Source organism: Natator depressus, chromosome 9 (assembly GCF_965152275.1).
Source record: "Natator depressus isolate rNatDep1 chromosome 9, rNatDep2.hap1, whole genome shotgun sequence".
Classification (NCBI taxonomy): domain Eukaryota; kingdom Metazoa; phylum Chordata; order Testudines; family Cheloniidae; genus Natator; species Natator depressus.
In genome coordinates this window covers 23955582-23977217 of record NC_134242.1, presented here as the reverse complement: position 1 = coordinate 23977217, position 21636 = coordinate 23955582, and the positions used below count along the sequence as shown (strand labels likewise).

General features: G+C 38.3%; 1 protein-coding gene across 1 annotated transcript in view; it reads left to right on the top strand.

Moving 5' to 3' along the window:
- The window catches only part of LEKR1 (leucine, glutamate and lysine rich 1), a 123399-nt gene that overhangs the window by 44844 nt on the left and 56919 nt on the right, over window positions 1-21636 (top strand). The window contains exons 5-6 of the mRNA XM_074963716.1: window positions 266-441; window positions 16406-16591. Coding sequence (XP_074819817.1) covers window positions 266-441; window positions 16406-16591 — 362 coding nt within the window. The remainder of the gene's footprint in view (window positions 1-265; window positions 442-16405; window positions 16592-21636) is intronic.

Genomic DNA, 21636 nt, shown 5'->3' with positions numbered 1-21636 from the left:
ACAGAACATCCATTTGTCCAATCAAAAATTGTCTTCAATTTTACATAAATGAGGGAGGGAGAAATATTTTGATGTGTTGTGAAGACTGTGTTAAATGTTTAACATATTCAATATATTGAATAATTGTAACATAAAATACGATGGAAGGGAAAGTTATTAGCAGTTTTTCTTGGTAAAGCCACAATTTGAAAATATCTTCCCAGACATTTTTATTTGCTTTTTAAAGAAATGATTGATCTTGTAAATATTTTTCTGTTTTTTGCAGAAAAAGATTGGAGAACCATCGATTAACTCTAAACAAGACTCTTTCATTACTTCCCTTTATTAGAAGAGAGCTAGTCAGTATTAAAGAAGTTGTATCTAATAAACTAGACAACTGGACTGTACTGAAAGAAGAGATTTTTCTACAAATAAAAACTATAAGCAAAGCCGCATCAACAGGTAAATCATCAACTTGCAATAATATGTGAGTAGTATACATCTTGATAGTACTCATCAGCATGTATTCTTTGACAGGTTTCCATGCCCTTTTATGTTTATGTCCTGCACTCTGTTTTTGGTCGTGTACACATTTGGCACCGTCCACCATTTTGAATTTTTTTTTATTATTCTTTTATTTTTGGATGGGAAATGTTGTGTGCTTGTGTTTTGACATGCTTGGCTGGGTTTTGTGAGAGAATTTTAAAGAAAAGGAGTTTAAAAAAATAAAGATGGGTGAGGTTTATGAAGGAGAGAGGGTATTTTTGCGAGCAGTGGTTTTAAAATTGGGAACCTAGACACTACGGCCATGTCCTTTTACAAGACACCTGGAGACACCAAGAAGCCCAAATTGTTTTTGGGTGCCCCTGATTGTGTTCAGAAGAGATGACCCGTTTACACTTATTTTGCTAAAGAGACAGCGCCGACGTCGAACTCCATGTTTCAGCCTGAAATTGAACCGAAGAAACAGGAAGACTTTATGGGGTCATCGCCAGTTGTAAAAGAGGAAAAGAATAGCATGCAAAAAAAAAAAATTTAAAACCACAGCTCACAAAAATGCATGGTTTTATACACATGGTCAGACGCTCATTGGCTAGAGTTTTATTCAAATAATCCACTCCGCAATAGCCCGTTTCTGGAAGGAGGTGGTGGCTCTTGTTTTAAATCTTGGTATGATAGGATTGGTTCGAAAGAATGCATTCTATGATGTAGCTGTAGAACAGCTTCTGATTGCTTCAGCATAGTTTCCTTCCAAGGCTCTCCGCCCAGAACAGCTATCATTTCACTACCGGCAGTCCTTGGGGTAGGATGCTTCACTCTGTATGTGTTCAGTGACACAGACTCTCTTGTTGCTTTATTCTTTCTTTTTTCTCCAAAGTCCTTTCTTCTTTTCCCCGTGCTTATTTTTTCCTCTCTTTCTATTTTTGATAATCTTTTTACTCTCCTTCAAACTGTTTTCTTTAAAACCCTCTCTCCTTAATAAACCTAAATCTTTCTTTTCTTTAATAACTAACCTCTACCCTTTAAAAACCTCTCTCCTTACTAAACATAACCAAACAATCTTTATTTTTTTAACTCCTTTTCTTTAAGTTCTCTCACAAAACCCAGCCAAGCATGTCAGAACACAGGCACACAACATTTCCCATCCAAAAATAAGAAAATAATTTTAAAAAATTTCAAAATGGCGGATGGCGTCAAATGTGTGCATGACCAAAAACAGAAATGGAAGGCGGGACATAAACCCTAAAGGGGCATGGAAACCTGTAAAAGAATACATGGTGATGAGTACTTTTGAGCTGTATAGTACTTTTTCGGTAAGATATTTCAATTTTTGGATTATGAGTATAAAACTGTAAACTAAAATTGCAGAAGATAGGCAACTGGGATGGCCCATGGGATATGTGATGTGATAGACTTTCAGTTGTGGATCTTAATGTGGCCCAGGCAGAAGTGCCTGAAATATATGTTGGCTCTTTGTGGCCTATGTGAAAGGAGTTGAACTAAGTCCGGTTACTAATGGGACAGATGTCTGCATCATCACCATTGCCACACTCCCCACTATTGCAGCTGGCACTCTTGTCCATAATTTAGCAAGGCCAAAGTTGAATGGAAGCTGAATTTAACCACAAAACCCTAAAGGTAATAAACCAAGAATTTTGAGTGTTACAAGCAAAATTTGACCTGATTTTTACAGAACAGGGTAGTGGCATATGTGCAGAAAACTGGGGGCAGTTTGCATTACTTGTACTTTCTGTAAGGTCCTCAAACAAGCCCTAAATTCACCTATATGTTTTAAATAAAAATAGAATTACAGAACTCAAAACCTGCTATATAAATATAAAGTGTGTAAACAGCGTAGTAAGTCTGATAATAGCAAGTATAAGAAGTATTTAGTAGTTTGTCTTGAAAATGTCAAATATGTTATAGGAAATTATATTTAAAACGTACTGTCCTCACTTCATATAGCATTTTCAATTAATCTAAAGCTTGAGTAGGGAATAAACAAATATGTTGTAACATACATTTTTGTAATTCACAAAAAGCAACTTATACCTCCTGGATCTGACATGCTACATTTTTCTAGCTGTATTTACCATAATTTGTTCTACAAATTTTGGTCTTCAAAGCATGGACTTGAATGTAATTAATGAAGTAGCTGTCCTGCTAAATGTACAGATATTGCTGAATGTGGCTTTCTGGGCCTACCTTTTTGAGTAGTTGGTAAAGAAATGTTTGTAATCTTTTTCACCACAGGGCAGAAGTACAAAATTAGGCACACTTTTAACCTTTCCTTGAAGACACACACACACGTGCGATGAAATTATTTTTGATTTTTGGAGTGTGAATTGTTATCTGAGTAACTAGATACCGCAGAGTCAAGATTTTAAAAAATAACTAAAATACACCTCATTGTGAACATGTGCATGTACTGTCATTTGAGCTGTGCTTTGCTGTTCAGATATTTTGTAATTCATAACATATTTTGAATTCGTTCTGATTTCAATCTTTCAGCTCTCACTTTGAAAAATTAAGTTACATAATTCAACTGGCAACTGAGATAAATGACACTTAACAAAGGAAACTACTTTTGATGCCAGTGCTTTTTAAACACGAAACTTTATTTACCAATTCCAAAAATAAAATACAAATGAACAATTAAGATAGAGTAGTAATGCTGGCATCAAAGTAAACTCCAAACCAAATACATTTACGGGTATAGCTCTCTTATTCTGTTGAGTGGTAGGACCTTAGTAACCACAGTAGAATAAGTAAGAATGATACTAGGGAAAACATCTACTCATAAGGCAAGATACCCCTGGTTTTTTAATATCCTGCAGAATTCTACTTATTTGAATAGCTACAGGCATCTTCCTAATCCTTCATTCAACCAAATAGAAGTTAGATTGGTCAAAATGAAAATATGGGATATTTTCTTGTACCTTCTTTTCCTCTCATAATGTGTCTAATCATAAAATAGTCTTAAAGCCATTATAGAATACTACTTAAAAGAAAACTATTTTGTTCTGACAGTTCACACATGGGCAGTGAAAATTTTCTGTGATAATTTTTGATGCGTGTTGACTTTTCTGAACCTGCTGTGGTCATCCATAGAATGGAAAAATTACATCATTTGTGCCACTCCAGTAGTGGAATTCTTGTCAGAAGCCATTTAAAATCCTAAATGTTATTAACAATTAGTGAAGAATGTAACTGTTTAACATTTAAATATTTTGTTTTAATATTAAACAATCAGGTTCTGCTTCTGATGATTAAAAGCATTCTTTCCTGTCACAGACAATATTACTTTGCAGCAAGATAGTAGCTACCAGCAGGAAGCTTAAGATTTTAATTAAAATCTTCATTTTCAAATACATTTAGCTGTTTATTATAAGGAATGCTTCTTGCAATTTCCAAACAGTGCACAAAGCAAGATGGGGGCAATCTGGCTTCATTTTCAGTTATGAAGCCCATTATATCATCACTTCACACAGCATGTAAAATACTTGGCATTTAAGAAAAGGCTTCTCAAGATGGAACAGAGAGTTGCTAAAAGATATTCTAATAGCACATTTAATTGTGAAATGTTTGGCTATTCTTTGCTGAAAATTATAGGATCAACTATTCAATCATTAAGGGCAGATTGAAGCACAGGCAATATGTGTGCTTTAGCCTAAGATCCTAATATCTGAAGATATTTTAATTTGCCATATCTCTCTGTCTTCCTATGGTGTCATACTCATTCAAGATGGTTAGTTTTAGAGAATCTGAGACTCATAGAAGTGCAGGACTGGAAAGGACCTTGAAGTCATCTCATCTATCGCTCCTCAGTTAGTCAATTATTTTTTGTCACGGTCCAAGTTTCTTTGTCAAGATGTACTCAAGGTCCAGACTCCAGAGAAACATTTTTCACACCGTAATAACAATAATGATAATAATAAGTACATAAAAAGATTTTGCAGTCCGTTCAAAAGCATCTGGTGGTCCAGATTTGGCCTATGGTCCACCTATTGTCTACTCCTGTATCATGCCCCCCCACTATAATTGTGAGATCCTACTCTTATTTATATTACATACAAATATAATAAATATTAAAAGAATGTTAGGGTTGCAAAGTCAAACACTCAAAAGTTAAGAAATGCCAGATTAAGGTTGTCCATTACTTCAGTTGCAATTGAATCAGACACTAAGTGTCTCAAGTTGGACAACCAGAAAATGAGGAACATGCAGTTAGTGGCTACCTGTGAAAAATTTGGTTTCAATGACTTAACTAGCATCACATAGGAACTCTGTAGCAGAGGGAGGAATAGAATCCAATTCTCCAGGATAGCATTCAACTGCCTTAACCACAAGACCATCGTTTTTCTTCCAACACTTCTCTGCCTCAATCACTATACACCTTCCAGCTTCTGCAACAAATGAGGCAGAGGATCTACAGACAGAAGCCTCATTCATGACACACCCCTGAACACTGTTCATAATGTGCACGGAATGAGGCAGGGGTCTGATCATATAATTAAAGGCTGTTTCATAATGCATACATGCTGGAGGGCCAAATTAAGGTTCTGTGAGGCAGTATTAATTATGGCATTTTCTACTTTTTGAGTGCCTGACTTTGCAACCTTAACATTCTTTTAACATGGGGGGGGGGGTTTGTATGTAATTTCTTAAATTTTAAAAAAAGTAAACCGAAAAGACACAAATTCCATCATGTGGAATCATGATGGCCCCCACATGGATCATCAGCAGAGTTGGGACTTTTAGAACCATTGCACAGACCTCTACCACTATATCCAGTGGAGCAACTGTAGCAATATTAGCCTTTTGTCCCCTATTTGGGCCAGCCACTGATGGGGGATGAGACATACTATTTTACTGCTATTTGCTAGACACCAGAAGGATGTTTGAACTCAGGAATCCTGAATTAACTTCCAGGTTCTGCAAGGGAGCATGTACTTAGATCTTTCTACCTTTGACCCTAGAATGTAACCCTTACTCCCACAACCTGTTGTCTTCTGTCTGTTCTCCCTGTTTCTATCCCCCTCTGCTCCTGTCCTACCCTAGACTTGTCCCATTTCCCCATTATCCCTGTATTTGTCCCTGTAACATTTCCTTTCCTACATCTTTCCCCTTATTGTTAGCTAGAAGGAGGGATCACTGACAGCACAGGAGAGAGAGCCTCTCTGCTTTTGGTGTCCAGTGCTACATGTTCCCCAGCAGCATGGAGGAGCAGTTGCAAGAAGTCCTGCTGGGCCCCAGGCTGAGCATGTTTATTGTTGGTGGTACAGAGCTCTGTGAGAGTGGAGTATACTCAGCACAAATGAAATGTTCAGATAGTTTTGCTGCTAGACTCTGAGAAACCTCTAGTTAGTGCATGTAAACAGTGATTTTCAGAGGCTTATAATTTGGACAAATTTTGGTGGATTTTCACTGGAACAGCAAAAGGCACCTTTCTGACCAGAATTCCCCTTGCCAAATTTCAAGTCCACATTTCCCAGCAAATGCACAGGATGTGAATCAGAGCATTCTCACCATGCTCTGGGCACATGCTTTTGCAGTAAGCTGAAGAAGAGGCCTGTGACACCACCTCAGAAGATTGTCTGCCTAGGAATTAAGATAGATTACAAGGAGAGCCAGAAACTTCCTGCTTCAGGAAATGTTCAGTAATATCCAAACGCTGATCTCTGCAGTGTCATCTGAACAGGATATCCTCTGTCTGAGTTTACCTGTATTTCCTAGGTCTACTAGTCTCTTGCATTAGATCATTCTCTGGACAAAACTGCATGTGAGAACTTCGAGATTTCTTCAGCGTTTTACCATAGTAAATGCATGGAAAAGTAAATATAATGATTTGAGTAGTGCATTCCCTTTACAACTTAGATCCTTGTGTTTTTTCCCAGTTTTGACCACCTGGAAATCACAACACATAGAGCACATGATCAAGGACAGAGAAGCTACAAAGTGCTGATTTTGCCAGAACCTGAGAACTGGTCTTCTAGGATCACTTAAGAGCTTGTCCTGTTATAGTGAGAAAGTATTGCAAATACAACATATATAAACCAACAGGTTGTGACAGAATTCTCATGTCTAAACACAGAAGCAATACGAAGTCTTTCCTATGAAGAACATCATTTTAGAGTCCTTTAAGGGTATTTCCAGATGAGCAGAGTAGTTCCTGAAGCAGCAAGCTTTCCAGTTCAAATAAAGAAGCTAGGCTACCATGAAGTGGACTTATTTGAATTCAGTAATGCAAAACCAAGGTGTTTGTTCATAAAGGAAGCAGACCAGAGATCAGTGGAAATAGACTCACTAGTTTCCAAATGGCCAAATCTGGAGGTTTTTTCCTCTGCAACCAGTAGGAAGAGTATTTCAGAAGATCAAAAAGGAGAAGGCATCAGTACTACTGGCCACCTTGAATAAGGCTGTGGTTCTTGACCTAGTAGAACTTTTCCAGAGACCACTGTCTTCTCAGCAAACAGACTCTGCTCTCCCAGAAATGAAAAAAGTTTTATGTACTCACCATAGTTTGTCTCATGTCTCTGAGGTGTTAGAATACTTACTGTGATGAAAGCAGGATTTTCTTTGAGTTCCATTAAAGCACATCTAGTTGCCATCACAGCATTCCATTCTCTGGTACAAGGCTTCTCCATATTCACTCACCCTGCAACATCGAGATTTATAAAGGGTCTGTCAAACCTCTTCCTAAATGTTAGACATCTTGCTCCTATCTGGAACTTGAATTTGGCTGTCAATGCTTTGATGAAGCCACCCTTTAAACTATTAATAACCTGTTCACCTCTGAACCACTCCATGAAAATCACATTCATAGTGGCTGTTACCTGTGCCTGAAGGAATGTAGAACTGGGCGCTTTCATGGCTGACCCTCCAAGACCGACTTTTTCAAAGATAAAGTTTCTCTTCAACCACATCAATGTTTTTACCCAAGATTACTTTGAATTTTGATATCAATCAGTTTATCTCCTGCTTTTCTCACCCAAGCTTCATGAACCAGAAACCCACTTTCTAAATGAAACCCACTTAGAGCCTGTTATACAGCTGTTAATGTGTCCTGCCTCCCTAAGGTCATTGCTCATTCTACAAGATCGTACTCCACATCTGTGGCCTTGCTAAAGGCTGTGTCTGTTATGGAAACATGAAGGGCTACTATATGGTCTCTGATTCACACTTTCTTGAGACACTATGCCTTGGTTGATGCTACCTGGGCAGATGTTGCCTTTGGCTCTGCAGTCCTACGGACAGCCTGAGTCTGATTTCTGAATCCCCCACCTCCTTCAGGGGGTACTGTTAGGGAGTAACCTCAAGTGGAGCACACACAGGGACACTACTCAAAAAAAAAAAAAAGAGGTTACTTGTATAGTAATTGGATTTCTTCGAGATGTGTGTCTCTATGCGTGCTCTGCTACCTGCCCTTCTCCTCTCTGCTTCAGAGTCTCATCTTCTTGGGACTTTGTAGTAGAGAAGGAACTGAGGGTGGTTCGCCCTCAGAGCCCTATATGTCCTTGGTATGGGGCATGAGGATATGTAGGGCACATGTGCAAGATGAACAGGCACTGCTGACAAAAATCTCCAATTGAAAGTGAATGGGGCACTCATAGAGACATGCATTTTGAGGAAGTCCAGTTACTGTACAAGGTAAATAATGTCTCCTTACCTGAATCTAATAGCTTGTCCATCTGGTTGGCTCATCCTAACTAAGATGGGATATTCTTCTGAAATAATAGGTATTCTTCATGCATCCCATAAGTCTTTTCCCTCATTCAGCCAACACAGAAATGAAGACTGAATTCTCACACTCATGTTGGGACAAAGAGATTAATCCCCAGGAAGTCAGACATTCCAGCTCTCTTGGTTTTTCTATGATGTAGCATAGACTTGTGCCTAAGACCTCCAACTGTCACATCACCTATTTGCAGCATTAAACAGCATTATAAATGTAAAGTTATCTAGGTCTCTTATAGATCACCAGAAGATATTTACATTTTTTTTAGAATGGTATGCCTATCCAAACCAAGTTAGGCCTACCTTTCCTAGTTGGGGCCTAACTACATGCTACCAGCTCTCACAGCCCATGTGTTTGAAACAATGACATCTACCTCCTTGTATTTCTTTTCTATCAGCACATGTACATGGCAAAGAGGTCTCTGATATCTCTGCTCTAAAAGGACCATGATCCTTACTTCATTTTACAAGAGGGAAAGGACATGCTCCTTTACTTTGGAGTCATTCATAACCAAGGCTGATCTCATCTAGCAAAAATATTTTTGTAGCTCCCATTATTATAGTATCTGAGGACCTTACTATCTTTAATGCATTTATCCTCACAACTTCCCTGTGTAATAGGGAAGTTCAATTAACCCTATTTTAAAGATGGGTAACTGAGGCACAAAGATACTATGGGCCATATTTTAAAGGTATTAAGTACCTGAAGATGGAGCTAGGCATCTAGTAGACTTTTCAAAAGTGCCTCAGCACCTAACTTGCATTGATTTCAATGGTAGTTAGACATCTAGATGCTTTTGAAAATTCCACTAGGCACCTATCTGGATCTTTAGCTGCTTAAATACCTTTACAAATCTGGTCCTAAGTGACTTGCCCAAGGATACCCAGGAAGCCTGTGGCAGAGGACAGAATTGAACCTAGGTCTCCCAAGACCCAGACTAGCACCCCTACCACATAATTCACCTTTCTAACATAATAGGAAATCATTTTCCCATCATTGTGTCCAAATCCTGAACACCCAAAAGAAAAAAATGTGGCACACGTTGGATGTGAGAACAGCATTAAAAAAAAAAATCTTGTTGGGATTGACCTGTTCAGAAAACATCATCTTGGTTAATTCCCTTTTACCCAAGATGGTTCTGCCTGATTGCATCCAAATGCTTCATAGCAAGGCACATCAACCACTGCTTCATTGAAGCATATTCAGCTGTAGGTAAACCCATCCCAAAAAAGATCAGAGCCCACTCATCCTGTACCGGGTCCTGAATCAAAAGGGTGACCTGAGAAAATCTGCAGGTTTACCACCAGGTCATCCTTCAACACTATAGGCCTGACCTTCAATTTTCCACCTTTGGAAGGAACCATCCTTTGGAAGGAAGATGCGCTCCAAGTAGTTCCAAAAGTACTATTTTCATGGAAGAAGAAGTCTTATCCTTTGTCTTATTATCTGTCCTATTGATCCTTATTGCTCACTATGTTCATACTTAGCTCTGAGTGGGCAAGTTCAGGATCCAGAATGAAAATTGGTTTCTTGAACATTACATTTCTGGGACGGACTTCTCCCTCAGTCCATGCCACCTGAATTTCTCTGGGTATTTCTAAAATAATCACTACTGCGGGTGAAGCAGATAGTTACTAGAAGTTATGTAAGTGGTTGCTTTAGGTATTTTTCATAAATGTAACTGTTTCAATAAGCTATGGAAGTATTCTTGTGGTGGAAGGGGTGTGGCCAAGCCCTGTTGCTGATGAATAAATTTGAGCTACCTTTGAAATTTGCTTAGAAAGAGATGTAACCCAAACAGTCACAGAAATAAAATGATCAGGTAAAATTTTTCTCATTGGGTTAATTATTAAGTTTTCAAAGGTCTCCCAATAGCTTCTTAGTCACTTGAAAATGTATGTGTGATTTTGTTAGACTGTTTAACTTTGGAGAAAAGGAAATTACCTACCCGTAGTTCTTGTTCTTGGAAGGTAATAATTATTATCATAGATCACCACTCACCCACTTTATCTTCTGAATTAGCATACTTTTTAATGTTCTGCACTATAATAGGAACTAGTAGTTGAGGCAGTTATGCCTATTATGCTGTTATGCCTCAGAAGTGAGTGTAGGCATGCATCATGCACTGAGGTGTATATTCACTCAGAACACTGAGCTCGGAATGTTCTGACCCCAGTTACGTGCAGGGAGCAGGCACCAAGGGGTGAGTACTGTAACCATCTGAAGACAAGTATTTACAAGCAAGTTGCTTTCTTTTACTATTAACTTTTGCTAGAATAATAGATTTAAATGTTTATGTATTGCCTTTTGAACCATGAATCAATCTTTTAACAATACTGAAGACTGAGTGTAGTGCATGGTACTAAGGGTTCCACTCTTCTTGTTTATTTCCTGCCTTATTTCACACTCAGTTGTTTGTGACATTGCACTTGATTGATTGCTATTAAAATTATTATGATGTCTCAAACCGAGGACATTAAGAACTCTAGAAACAGGCTCTGTATTTTCTCCCCTTTTTTATTCCTATGAAAATAAAGAGACTATGTAGTCATATGTTTGCATAATTTATGGTATTTAAAAGTATCCACAATGTGCCAACTGTTCTTTTCTGAAGTACTGTTCATTTTATTAATTTGTAATATTCTTAAATATGTATGCTTCCTTTCTTGAAACAAAAGGATGCTTCAGTAATGTTTCAGGTGCCCAGCTATAACATTTCAGCTTTGTTTTATTGTCCTGTAGCACGATGTAAGAATTACTCATGAGACACTGTCTTTCCATTCAATTATTATTCCAGTCGAAGTGACCTGGAAGACATTTATATATTTACAGAAGTAGCCTACCTGTTTGCTTGTTAGTAATTTTCATTCCCAGACCCTTTGTATTAATTAAATTACAAGAAAATAATATCTAGAATGATTTATTTTTAAGGTTAATGATATGGTCTGTTGCAGGTCCCCTCTATAGGTGTTATGTGTCCTGCACTGCACACCACGTATCCCTTTCAAAGTAATGAACTACTATACTTGTGTGTACACGTCCTTGAAATCTAGCATTTTGGATCAAAATCCCTTATCCATAATCATTCATCAGTTCCCATTCTGGTACGTTTTCATTGTTTTTGCAAGTTTGCCTTTTCATGTAGCCTTGACTGTCTCTGGGATAAGTGTTAGGATTTAGAAAATTATTATTTTTAGTTTAGTTTAAAAGTATGCAGTGTTTGGATCACTTATAGTGCTACTTTTTTGTTGTAGCTTTCAGGAATAGTCTTTGGAGAACTTGTCTTCTATGTCATAGATATAAAAATAGGGTTTATGAAATGCTGCTCTTGAGCCACAATGTCCTGGACTAGTTTATACATGACATTCTTAAAAACCTTTAAAAATGATTATGTATGGACATTATTCAGCCCTGGATAATTAATGTCAAATGGTAACCTACATTTTAATCATTTTTTGTGTACCTTGCAATGCCTTTGTCAATAAATCAGTATTAATAAGTATTAAGATAACAATTGGGATAAGGCATAGTTAATGGAAATACTTGCCTGCATAAACTATTAAAAATCTGCCTGTGGACCACACAAAGAATTATGCAGTTGTTGGTTTGACAGACACAAATGAGACTTAATCTCAATGTCAGGAATATTGTAACTAGTAATACGAATAAAAGTAGTACAAACACAACTGAACACCCACTGCTGCAGGTTCAAAAATAAGCATGTATCAAAAGTGAACCTTGTTCTCCCAAAACAAACATTCTTCTTATCCATAGGTACAGATTGGTGCATTAAAAGAGGGTGCTCTACATTTCAGAACCAACATTTTGTATGTAATGGAAGAGCCTCTTTTTCCTGGCTTTAAAGTAAACAGAAGAATTAAGGTTTCAGAGTAGCAGTCGTGTTAGTCTGTATCTGCAAAAAGAAAAGGAGGACTTGTGGCACCTTAGAGACTAACAAATTTATTTGAGCATAAGCTTTTGTGAGCTCCAGCTCACTTCATCGGATGTATGCGGTGGAAAATGGAGTGGGGAGATTTTATATACACAGAGAACATGAAACAATGGGTGTTACCATACATACTGTAATGAGAGTGATCAGGTAAGGTGAGCTATTACCAGCAGGAGAGAAAAAAAACCTTTTGAAGTGATAATCAAGGTGGGCCATTTCCAGCAGTTGACAAGAACGTGTGAGGAACAGTAGAGGGGGAAAATAAACATGGGGAAATAGCTTTACTTTGTGTAACGACACATCCACTCCCAGTCTTTATTCAAGCCTAAATTAATGGTGTCCAGTTTGCAAATTAATCCCAGTTCAGCAGTCTCTCGTTGGAGTCTAAGTTTATGCTCAAATAAATTTGTTACAATTCTTCAACAAAAAGCTTCAAAAACAGACTCCAGCGAGGGACTGCTGAAATGGAATTAATTTGCAAACTGGACACCATTAACTTAGGCTTGAATAAAGACTGGGAGTAGATGTGTCATTACACAAAGTAAAACTATTTCCCCATGTTTATTACCCCCCTCTACTGTTCCTCACACGTTCTTGTCAACTGCTGGAAATGGTCCACCTTGATTATCACTTCAAAAGATTTTACCCTCCTCCCGCCCCCCCCCCCTGCTGGTAATAGCTCACCTTACCTGATCACTCTTGTTACAGTGTGTATGGTAACACCTATTGTTTCATGTTTTCTGTGTATATAAAATCTCCCCACTGTATTTTTCACTGCATGCATCCGATGAAGTGAGCTGTAGCTCACGAAAGCTTATGCTCAAATAAATTTGTTAGTCTCTAAGGTGCCACAAGTACTCCTTTTCTTTTTGCAGGAGAATTAAGTAACACATAGCATGCCCTATTTTTCATTCTTTGGGCACCGAAAAAACACAATTAAATTAATTGGGGTTTGGGTGCCCAAGGAATGCAGGATTAGATACAGTCATAGTCTAAAAGTTTGTCCGTGTAAGGTTTTAATACATATATTTCATAGACTGATAGATACAGAAAAGACCTAGTTCATTCCCCTGCCAGTATAAGTTTGTCCCCTACAATGTATTTATTTGATTTTTGTCTTGTCTAGTTTTAAATGTCTTCAGCAACAGGTCTTTAGGATCTTTCTGCTCAAAAGTAACCTTATAAAATAAATACAAAGCTTTGTATATATTTTATCAATTATTTTTTTTAACTATGCAACCTACACTCAGCTAATATAGGCAACCTTATGTTTCTCTTCCTGTCATCCTTATCTGCCTGCTCTCCTCTACCCTGTTTTGTATTCTACATTCACTTGGTGCCTCTTGCCCTTATTTGGGGCCTAAGCCTACAACTTCTTTCATGTGGTGTGGTTGGAACTTGCTCCTGCACAGAACAAGTTGTAGGATTTAGGCCTAAGACCGTAAACTCTTTGAGCCTTTCTTTTGGTTTGTTTGTCCAATGTCCAACACAATGGGGCCCTGCTCCTAACTGGTGCCCCTGAGCACTACTGTCATATAAATAATAATAATTAATAATATGAATAGGTAAAGGTTGTTGGACTAAAACAGCATATCACAAAATATTTTTCATGGCTCTAGGAGTCTTGTTCCTGGAGGAAATACTTTGGAAACCAAGGACAGTAAAATAGCTTGCTTTAACAAATATATTTGAAACATGAAGGAGGGTTATCTTATTTACTAGTTAAATGTTATGATTGTATGAAAGAATTTTGTACTGAAATCATATTTTTTCTGTGTACTAGAACAGTGGTTCTCAAAGCTGGTCCACCACTTGTTCAGGGAAAGCCCCTGGTGGGCCGGGCCGATTTGTTTACCTGCCACGTCCGCAGGTTCGGCCGATCGCGGCTCCCACTGGCCGCGGTTCACCGCTCCAGGACAATTGGGGCTGTGGGAAGCGGAGCGCGCCGAGGGATGTGCTGGCTGCCCTTCCCACAGCCCCCATTGCCCTGGAGTGGCAAACAGTGGCCAGTGGGAGCCGCGATCGGCCGAACCTGCGGATGCGGCAGGTAAACAAACTGGCCTGGCCCCCCAGGGGCTTTCCCTGAACGAGCAGCGGACCAGCTTTGAGAACCACTGTACTAGAACATACCTGACTGAAAAGAACCATTTTAGTGTACCCTGGAAAAGATACAAGCATGTTGACATAAAAGTCATTTGACTGACTAGTGCCATTGCATTCTTAAATACTTGACATGCTAAACTAGCCAATCTCATTTTACCATAGAGAAAACAGGCAACAGTATGTACCCTTTAAACTTGCAGGAGCATTCTGGTTGTGATATAATCTCTCTTTATTGGCACCCAGATGCATGCAACTAGAGAAAGCTGATAAAAACTCCTATTAGTAGAAGTTCTAAAGAATGAGACTGAACTTCTGTAATAAACATCTTATATTTCTTATTATACCACCTAACTACTGAAAGAGTCATAACCATCATCCAATAAAACAAATAAAGGCTAAAAGTATTACAAAAGATATGTTTTCACTATGGGATAACTAATGCATGTTCTCTATCTTGTGGTAAAGTCCCAGGGGAGACAAGGCACTGTAGTTGTTATCGTGAGGTGTGAGGTCAGTACTATTCCCCCACTTGTGGTTGACCTGTCCTATTTACTTTGTGGTAAACATGACCTGTGCCTTGTTTCTACTTGGCTCTTACGGCAGTATAGCTAATATGCATTAGTTATCCCACAGTAAAAAACCCCATCTTTTTGTGGTGAAGACATAGCATATGATTCTTCAACAGTAATAATTAAAATGAGTAACAAAATGAAAAATAAAATCTGATATTATTCTCAAAGACTGTCTGTCTGAACTAAGTTTTTAAAATATACTTTAAAAAGGGCTATTTCCATGGATGTCTCCACTAAAGCTCTGCGAACCCTTCCAGCTTTGATTTCAAAATGGGTTTATACATTTTTTTGTATTTCAGAAATGGGGTCTGAGGCTTCAGAGGTTAGAAAGGTTTGGGTACAAATAAACCCCTGTTGCTCATTGTTGAATTTTGTTGTGAATACATAGGAAAGGTACAGGTTTACTGTGGTGGGAAAATACCGTGGACCATTCAGCCTAGGTATATGTAGGAATACCACTCACTGAAGTCAAAGCTGCAAGAGGTGGTCAGAATCTGCTCTGTCCACTCTCAGCAATAATCAGTTTGCTGCATTCTGTGCTAGTTGTTTGTAATTGATCAGATTTTTGGGTGCCCCAAAACAAAGCCATCTTCAGAGGTATAAATCTGGAGTACTTCATTCAAATATCAAAAGTGAATAATGAAATAGTTTTGTTAATGTTTTATTTTTCATATAACAATTTTGAGTTAATGGACATAAAAATACATAATAACAAATGAACTTTATTTTTTTAAAACTTATGAGCTCCAATCTACCACAGGTGAGACCCTTAGCCTGCATGGAACCCTTTTGAATTCAGTGGGACTACACGCAGGCCTAAGACTGCCCATATAGATCAAGTTTTAGGACTGGTGCCATGTAATGTAGTGTTAAATGTACTGAACTGAAAAAATGGGAAGTTGATCCTGAATATTTGAAAAAGAAAACATTTAGTCTCAGAGTGGGACTTTGTGTGGTAACTTTCATCTTGGAAATATGTTTGGAAAATGGAGGTTATGGAAATTCGGATGTATTTTTACTATTCTGGTGCTAATGTGTGTCTTTCTAATAAATCCATATGAATTCTATTTTGAGATCTAAGAGAAATTGTACATTATTATTTATTAAAACTAGTATTATTCATCCTGTAATATCCATCAATATCTGACCAAAAAACCCTGAAAAAAACAAAAAACAAACCCCAACATGAGCTTTTAGGAGTTTATTTTCATTTTACTGCTCAGGGAGGTTACAAATAAAAGGTTAGTATTAATGGAACTTGTATGCATAAATCCGTATGCTTATTCATTTCAAAAGAAGGATCACTCACATTGCATTTCATGCTTAATATTTCAACAGCCTAGTGCAAGTTGCCTGAGAGTAGATGCATTGGAAAAGCCACCTCTTTCATCCGTGTTTTCAGCAGAAAGATGCAGTGCTGATGTAAATATCTTACAATGGCTTTGTACCTTAAGTAAAATTATAGATTGAGTTCTTAACAGAAGACAGGCATTGGGATTATGGCAATGTCTTTGTATTTTAGAATGTAAATTTATTAACATTTTACATATTTTTTTTCCTCAGAAGTATCCAGACTGAATCAAAGGCTGGCAGAATTCCAGAGGGATAAAGTGTCCCTCCAGGAGGATGTGAAACATTTGAAGTTGGTGTCCGAAACAGTTAAGCTGAAAAGTCAGCAGCTTCAGACTTCACTCCAACAAGAGAATGAATTACAAAACAGATGTCATGAATTACAGAAGGAAACATTAGGTGAGAGAGTTTTTGTGTCTTAAGCAAATCACTAGGTGCAATGAAATGGAAAATCAAACTACTTTCTAAATTTTACTCATACCCCATAATGTTGTTGTTAGTATCATTGAGGTAGCACTGAAAGGCCCTAATCGGGTCCCATTGTATTAGGCATTGTGCAGACAAACAGGAAGACATGGTCCCTGCCCAAAGAGCTTACAATCTAATTTGAAACAAGACACAAGTGAGTGAAACAAACAGAAGGAGGACAGAGAGGAGAAGGGGTGAGGGCATTGGTAGTAAGATTACACAGTTACATGGGCTAGCTGTTGCAAAACTTGAAGATTGTAAATAATTTGAAAGCATTTTTAAAACAAATATTAGCTGTCTTCAGTTACCCTAGCCATTGTTAGCTGGTTGATTTCTTGTAGACATCACAATGGAGGTATAACTTTATAAACTTTTATACATTTTTCACATTTAATTATTAGTTTTCTATGTAAATTTAAATGTTGTAAAGTTTACATATAGAACACTATAACTAAGCTGATGCAGGGGCTCAGTAGTGTCTGTGTATGGTTATTAATCTTACAGTTTTCTGCAGTGCCTGTGTGCCAATGCTGCACAGGTATATTAGATCTGCATTGTGAGGCCCATAGTAGACTGTAAGGAATATCACTTTGCTCTTTGTGGATTCTAGAATATCTTTTTGGAAACTGGTTTTTCTTTCCTCCATCTTCTTTCCAATTATGGTGAAAAAGTTTAATAAAAAAGATTTTTTTTTTAGCAAAATGCTCTAAAAGCTGTTCGGCTTTGGGGAATTCACTCTTTAAAAATAAATGGTTACTAATTACTTTTCTTTTATAATAATAGCTATTAAAGCACTGCCCATTTTTAAGCAAGGTTTACATTCTGTTCACAACTTCATCTGGAGACTGATATGTTTAGAACACGTACAGATTGTGCTATTCTAGATACAGCTTTGACTCATCCAAATGGCACTGTTATTACAGAGCAAACTGCTGCATGCAGAGTATGTAATTTCAAATCTAAAACAGCAGTTCTTATTGTTAATGGTATTGAATGAATTTCACTCCAAAGCCTTACATCAGTGATAATATTTAATGTGGGATTGAAAAATAGTAGGGCACAGATGGCTTTTACTGACTTGTCATCCCGTATTAGTGAGAACAGTCTTTATTTTGTTAGGGATTCGTGGTACTCTTCTACTCTTAAAAATCCTGAAATGTAAAAACACTTGAAAGATCTCAAAGTGGGCAAACAATATACAGAGGATGGTGAATATGAGCCAGTGACTTTGAGACCCAGTCCACACAAGTCATAGAGGGTTAATACTTCTCCCTTTTTTGGTGTTTAGTTTTATTCACAAAATGAACTTTAAATGAAACACAAAATCCAGTTCAAGCCTTTTCTTCAGGATTAGCTGCTCCCAGAATTCCTCCCTGTGGACTGCTGAGTTTACACCTTGTATCCTCTGTCTTAGAGAGCCACTGTCTTACATCTGGGTAGAGTAATGTAACAATGAAATAGCAAAATACACGTAATGCTATCCAGTAGGCTCATCAACTGCTAACGGGTTAGGGTGAGTTCAGGTAAATGCTGCTACCCAGTTACAGTGAGGTTTTTTCCTCTTTTACCTCAGAAGTCTTTGACATTTTCAGTCATTGGACACTACTGACTCATCTTGGTGACCTAACTGGGTGCAAATAAATGCACTGTTATGGTTTAAATCTCTTCTCAAACTATCCTTAAAGAACTGTAATAGACACACACATCTCTGCCTTCAGAAACCTCACAAGCTGTTCTCTTTTTCCCTCTTTAATATATATGTAAAATATTGGGAAACAGTCTGGACTAAAATGCCAGCAGTGTGCAGACAGCATTTGCTGTACATATTTTTGCATCAAGAACAAACATTACTATCTCTTAGCTGTCTGAAGGAAGTGCCTGGATAAAGAGGAAAAAACTAACAAAAAACTCAAATAGGATGGACTTAATGTTAGTGGGGGGGGAAAAAGTTCAACATGTTAATTTTAACAAGGAGGATAGGAGATAAAGTTATATGCCCCTAGACCACTAAGGTTCTCCTAACTGCTATTGGAAACCCAGATAAGCAACAGCTCCTAAAAATGCCTCCTTCCATATACAGTTGACAAGGTGGTTTCTCCACTCTTAATGGATGCTGATCTAGCCAAAATGGTCTATGCATTTGTAGTTTCCAGGCTTGACTATTACAGTAACTATGAACATAAAGGCCCTATAAAATCTTCATCTTGTCCACAATGCAGCATCCTACCCATTCATCAATATAAGCACAAACACATCACTCCTGTGCTCTGGAAGTTACACTGGTTCCCCATTGAATACCAGATCAACTAGATAGTCTGGGATCTAATTTTTAAAGTTGTCAAAGGGGACTGGATCATCTCAGAGATTTGCTTCCTCTTTTAGATGATGTACAGTGACAACTGCACTCTTCAGGCAGGGAACTGTCAACAAAAATAGTGAGTCTTATGGTAGAGTGGGACAGAGCTTTCTTTCTCACTGGCTCCTGGTTATCAAGCTCACTAGCATAAGAACCCAGTATGACCCAAACTCAGAATGTAAAACCTGTTTCTCCTCCATAACCTTCCCATGATGATGATGATGTGTTTTGTTTAAAAAAGACATAATGTCATGCTTGGCAGCAGAGAACTAAAAACTGCGTTAAATGTGTACAATTTTTGTAAGATGGAGACCGCGATGATGAATGAGTTATAAATACTTTAAAAGACAGATTTTTTATGTGTTAAATTATGGTTTTGCCTGCATTTTGTCTAGATTCTGCATGCCCCCTTTGACTGATGGACTACTTTAGGATTAATTTAACACTTTGAATGTAAAATTCAGTACTACACACATTTCACAAAGAAATTGTATGAGGTTCCTTAATTATTGTCAGTAGGCTGGGATTATTATTACTGAACTACAGTGCTCTTGTCTAATTTCTCAAGTGTTTGCTTTTCTTTTCTTGCTGCACAGTCGCACACTTGGACATACATGTGGGGGTAGGAGGTGCACAAATTCAAAAGACAACGGAGGAAAAGGAAAATGAGTCAGGCACACATAACAGCTTAGAAATGCCGAATGTCAAGCATATTTGAAAATGTACAGCATGAGGAAAGCAGTCACATGAAAGATGGGTTTTGCAGGCAGTGATCTAAAAACCAATATTAGGGTAATAATTTTACAAATCTGAACTGTTCTTAAATAATGTCTCTAATGTATGACGCACCAAATGTGCTTTCCTTCATTAGACATAGAAATATCTTTGAAAATCTATGTAGCTCTTTCTTTTGTTCAGATCAATATGCCTGTTCTTCCTCTTGAACAAATATTTATTGTGAGAAATGCAAAGAATACTTCAATGTTTCTTATCTCCCTTTACCATAAGTTCCTGGAAAACCTTTTAACTCTTCAAGATCACGGGTGCCACAGGACAATTGTTAGTGTTTAGTAGTCTTCTCTAAAAACTTTCTTTTAAAATTAACTTTTGTTTGATTTTCTTTAACAGCTGTCTAATCCAGTGGTTCCCTAACTTGTTCCGCCGCTTGTACAGGGAAAGCCCCTGCCGGGCCGGGCTGGGCCAGGCCGGGCCAGTTTGTTTACCAGCTGCGTCCGCAGGTTCGGCCAATCGTGGCTCCCGGTGGCCGCGGTTCACTGCTCCAGGCCAATGGGAGCTGCTTGAAGCGGCGCAGGCTGAGGGATGTACTGGCTGCCACTTCCAGCAGCTCCCACTGGCCTGGAGCAGAAAACCGCAGCCACTGGGAGCCGCGATCGGCTGAACCTGCGGACACGGCAGGTAAACAAATCGGCGCGGCCCGGCAGGGGCTTTCCCTGCACAAGCAGCGGAACAAGTTTGGGAACCACTGATCTAATCTAATCACATTGCTGCTCTCATTAAAAATAAGAGGGAAAGGGCTAGATTCCTCTGACCACAAAGTCCATTTAGCACCACATAAGTGCCCCCGAGAAACTAACAGAGAAAGTTGCTCTCCAAGCAAGAATTTGAAAATTAATGGAAAATCAAACATACTAGTTGGTTGAGCTTCATTGGCAGCATGGCCATGAGATATGGGAAGGAATTCTAGGCTGAAGAGAGAGGGAACAAAGTCTCTGAATGCGGAGAGAAAAAAGTTTTGAGCAGCAGGGAGACACAAAAATGGAGAGAGTCAAAAGGCCCAACAGTGGCAAAATACAGAAGAAAGACAGATGGGCTATAAAAGGCATAACATTATCAAATGGGTTTTAAAAATCCTCATTTGTGAATTTTCCGCAGCTGACAGGATCCATATTTTTATTTAAGTATAAAGCGTTGAGTTTCTTAAAAAAAATGTTCTAAAATGTGTGTTAAACTAGAGTCAATTAAGGGTTGCATTCACCCCAGTGAAAAGGACCAGTGCAAGGACTATGTACCAACTGGGTCCCACTTAAGCCCTATTTAGGCATTATTCTGGCCCTCTGCACAAAAATGGTTTTTATCCTAACTGCATGCTATATACCTCTGGCTTAGCTTACCCAAACCATGATTTTTAAAATTTATTTTATAATCCTGCAGTCTAGTATTCTTTTTGCTTTGTTACTCAGTGCTATACATTGTTGATGGCTTTAATATTTTATAATAATAATAATTATTATTTATTTGTACTACCGATAGTACCTAGAGGCCCCAACTGAGATTGGATTCCCATTGCGGTAGGCATTTTTCTGACATATAGTAACAGTCCGTTCTTCTTTGAGTGCTTTGCTCATGTCCATTCCATATTAGGTGTGTGTGCTCGCCACATGCACTGGTGATGGAAGTTTTTCCCTCAGTGGTATCCTTAGGGGACCAGCTTTGCACCCCCTGGAGTGGCGCGCATATGCTGCAGTATAAGGGGCACCGCCGGCTCCCCCCACTCTCAGTTCTTTCTTTCCACCAGTGACAGTGCTGGAACGTCTGCTGCTTCGGCTAGCATCGCATTTGAGTTCAGTGTTTCTTCCGAACGTTTCCTGTACAATAGTTG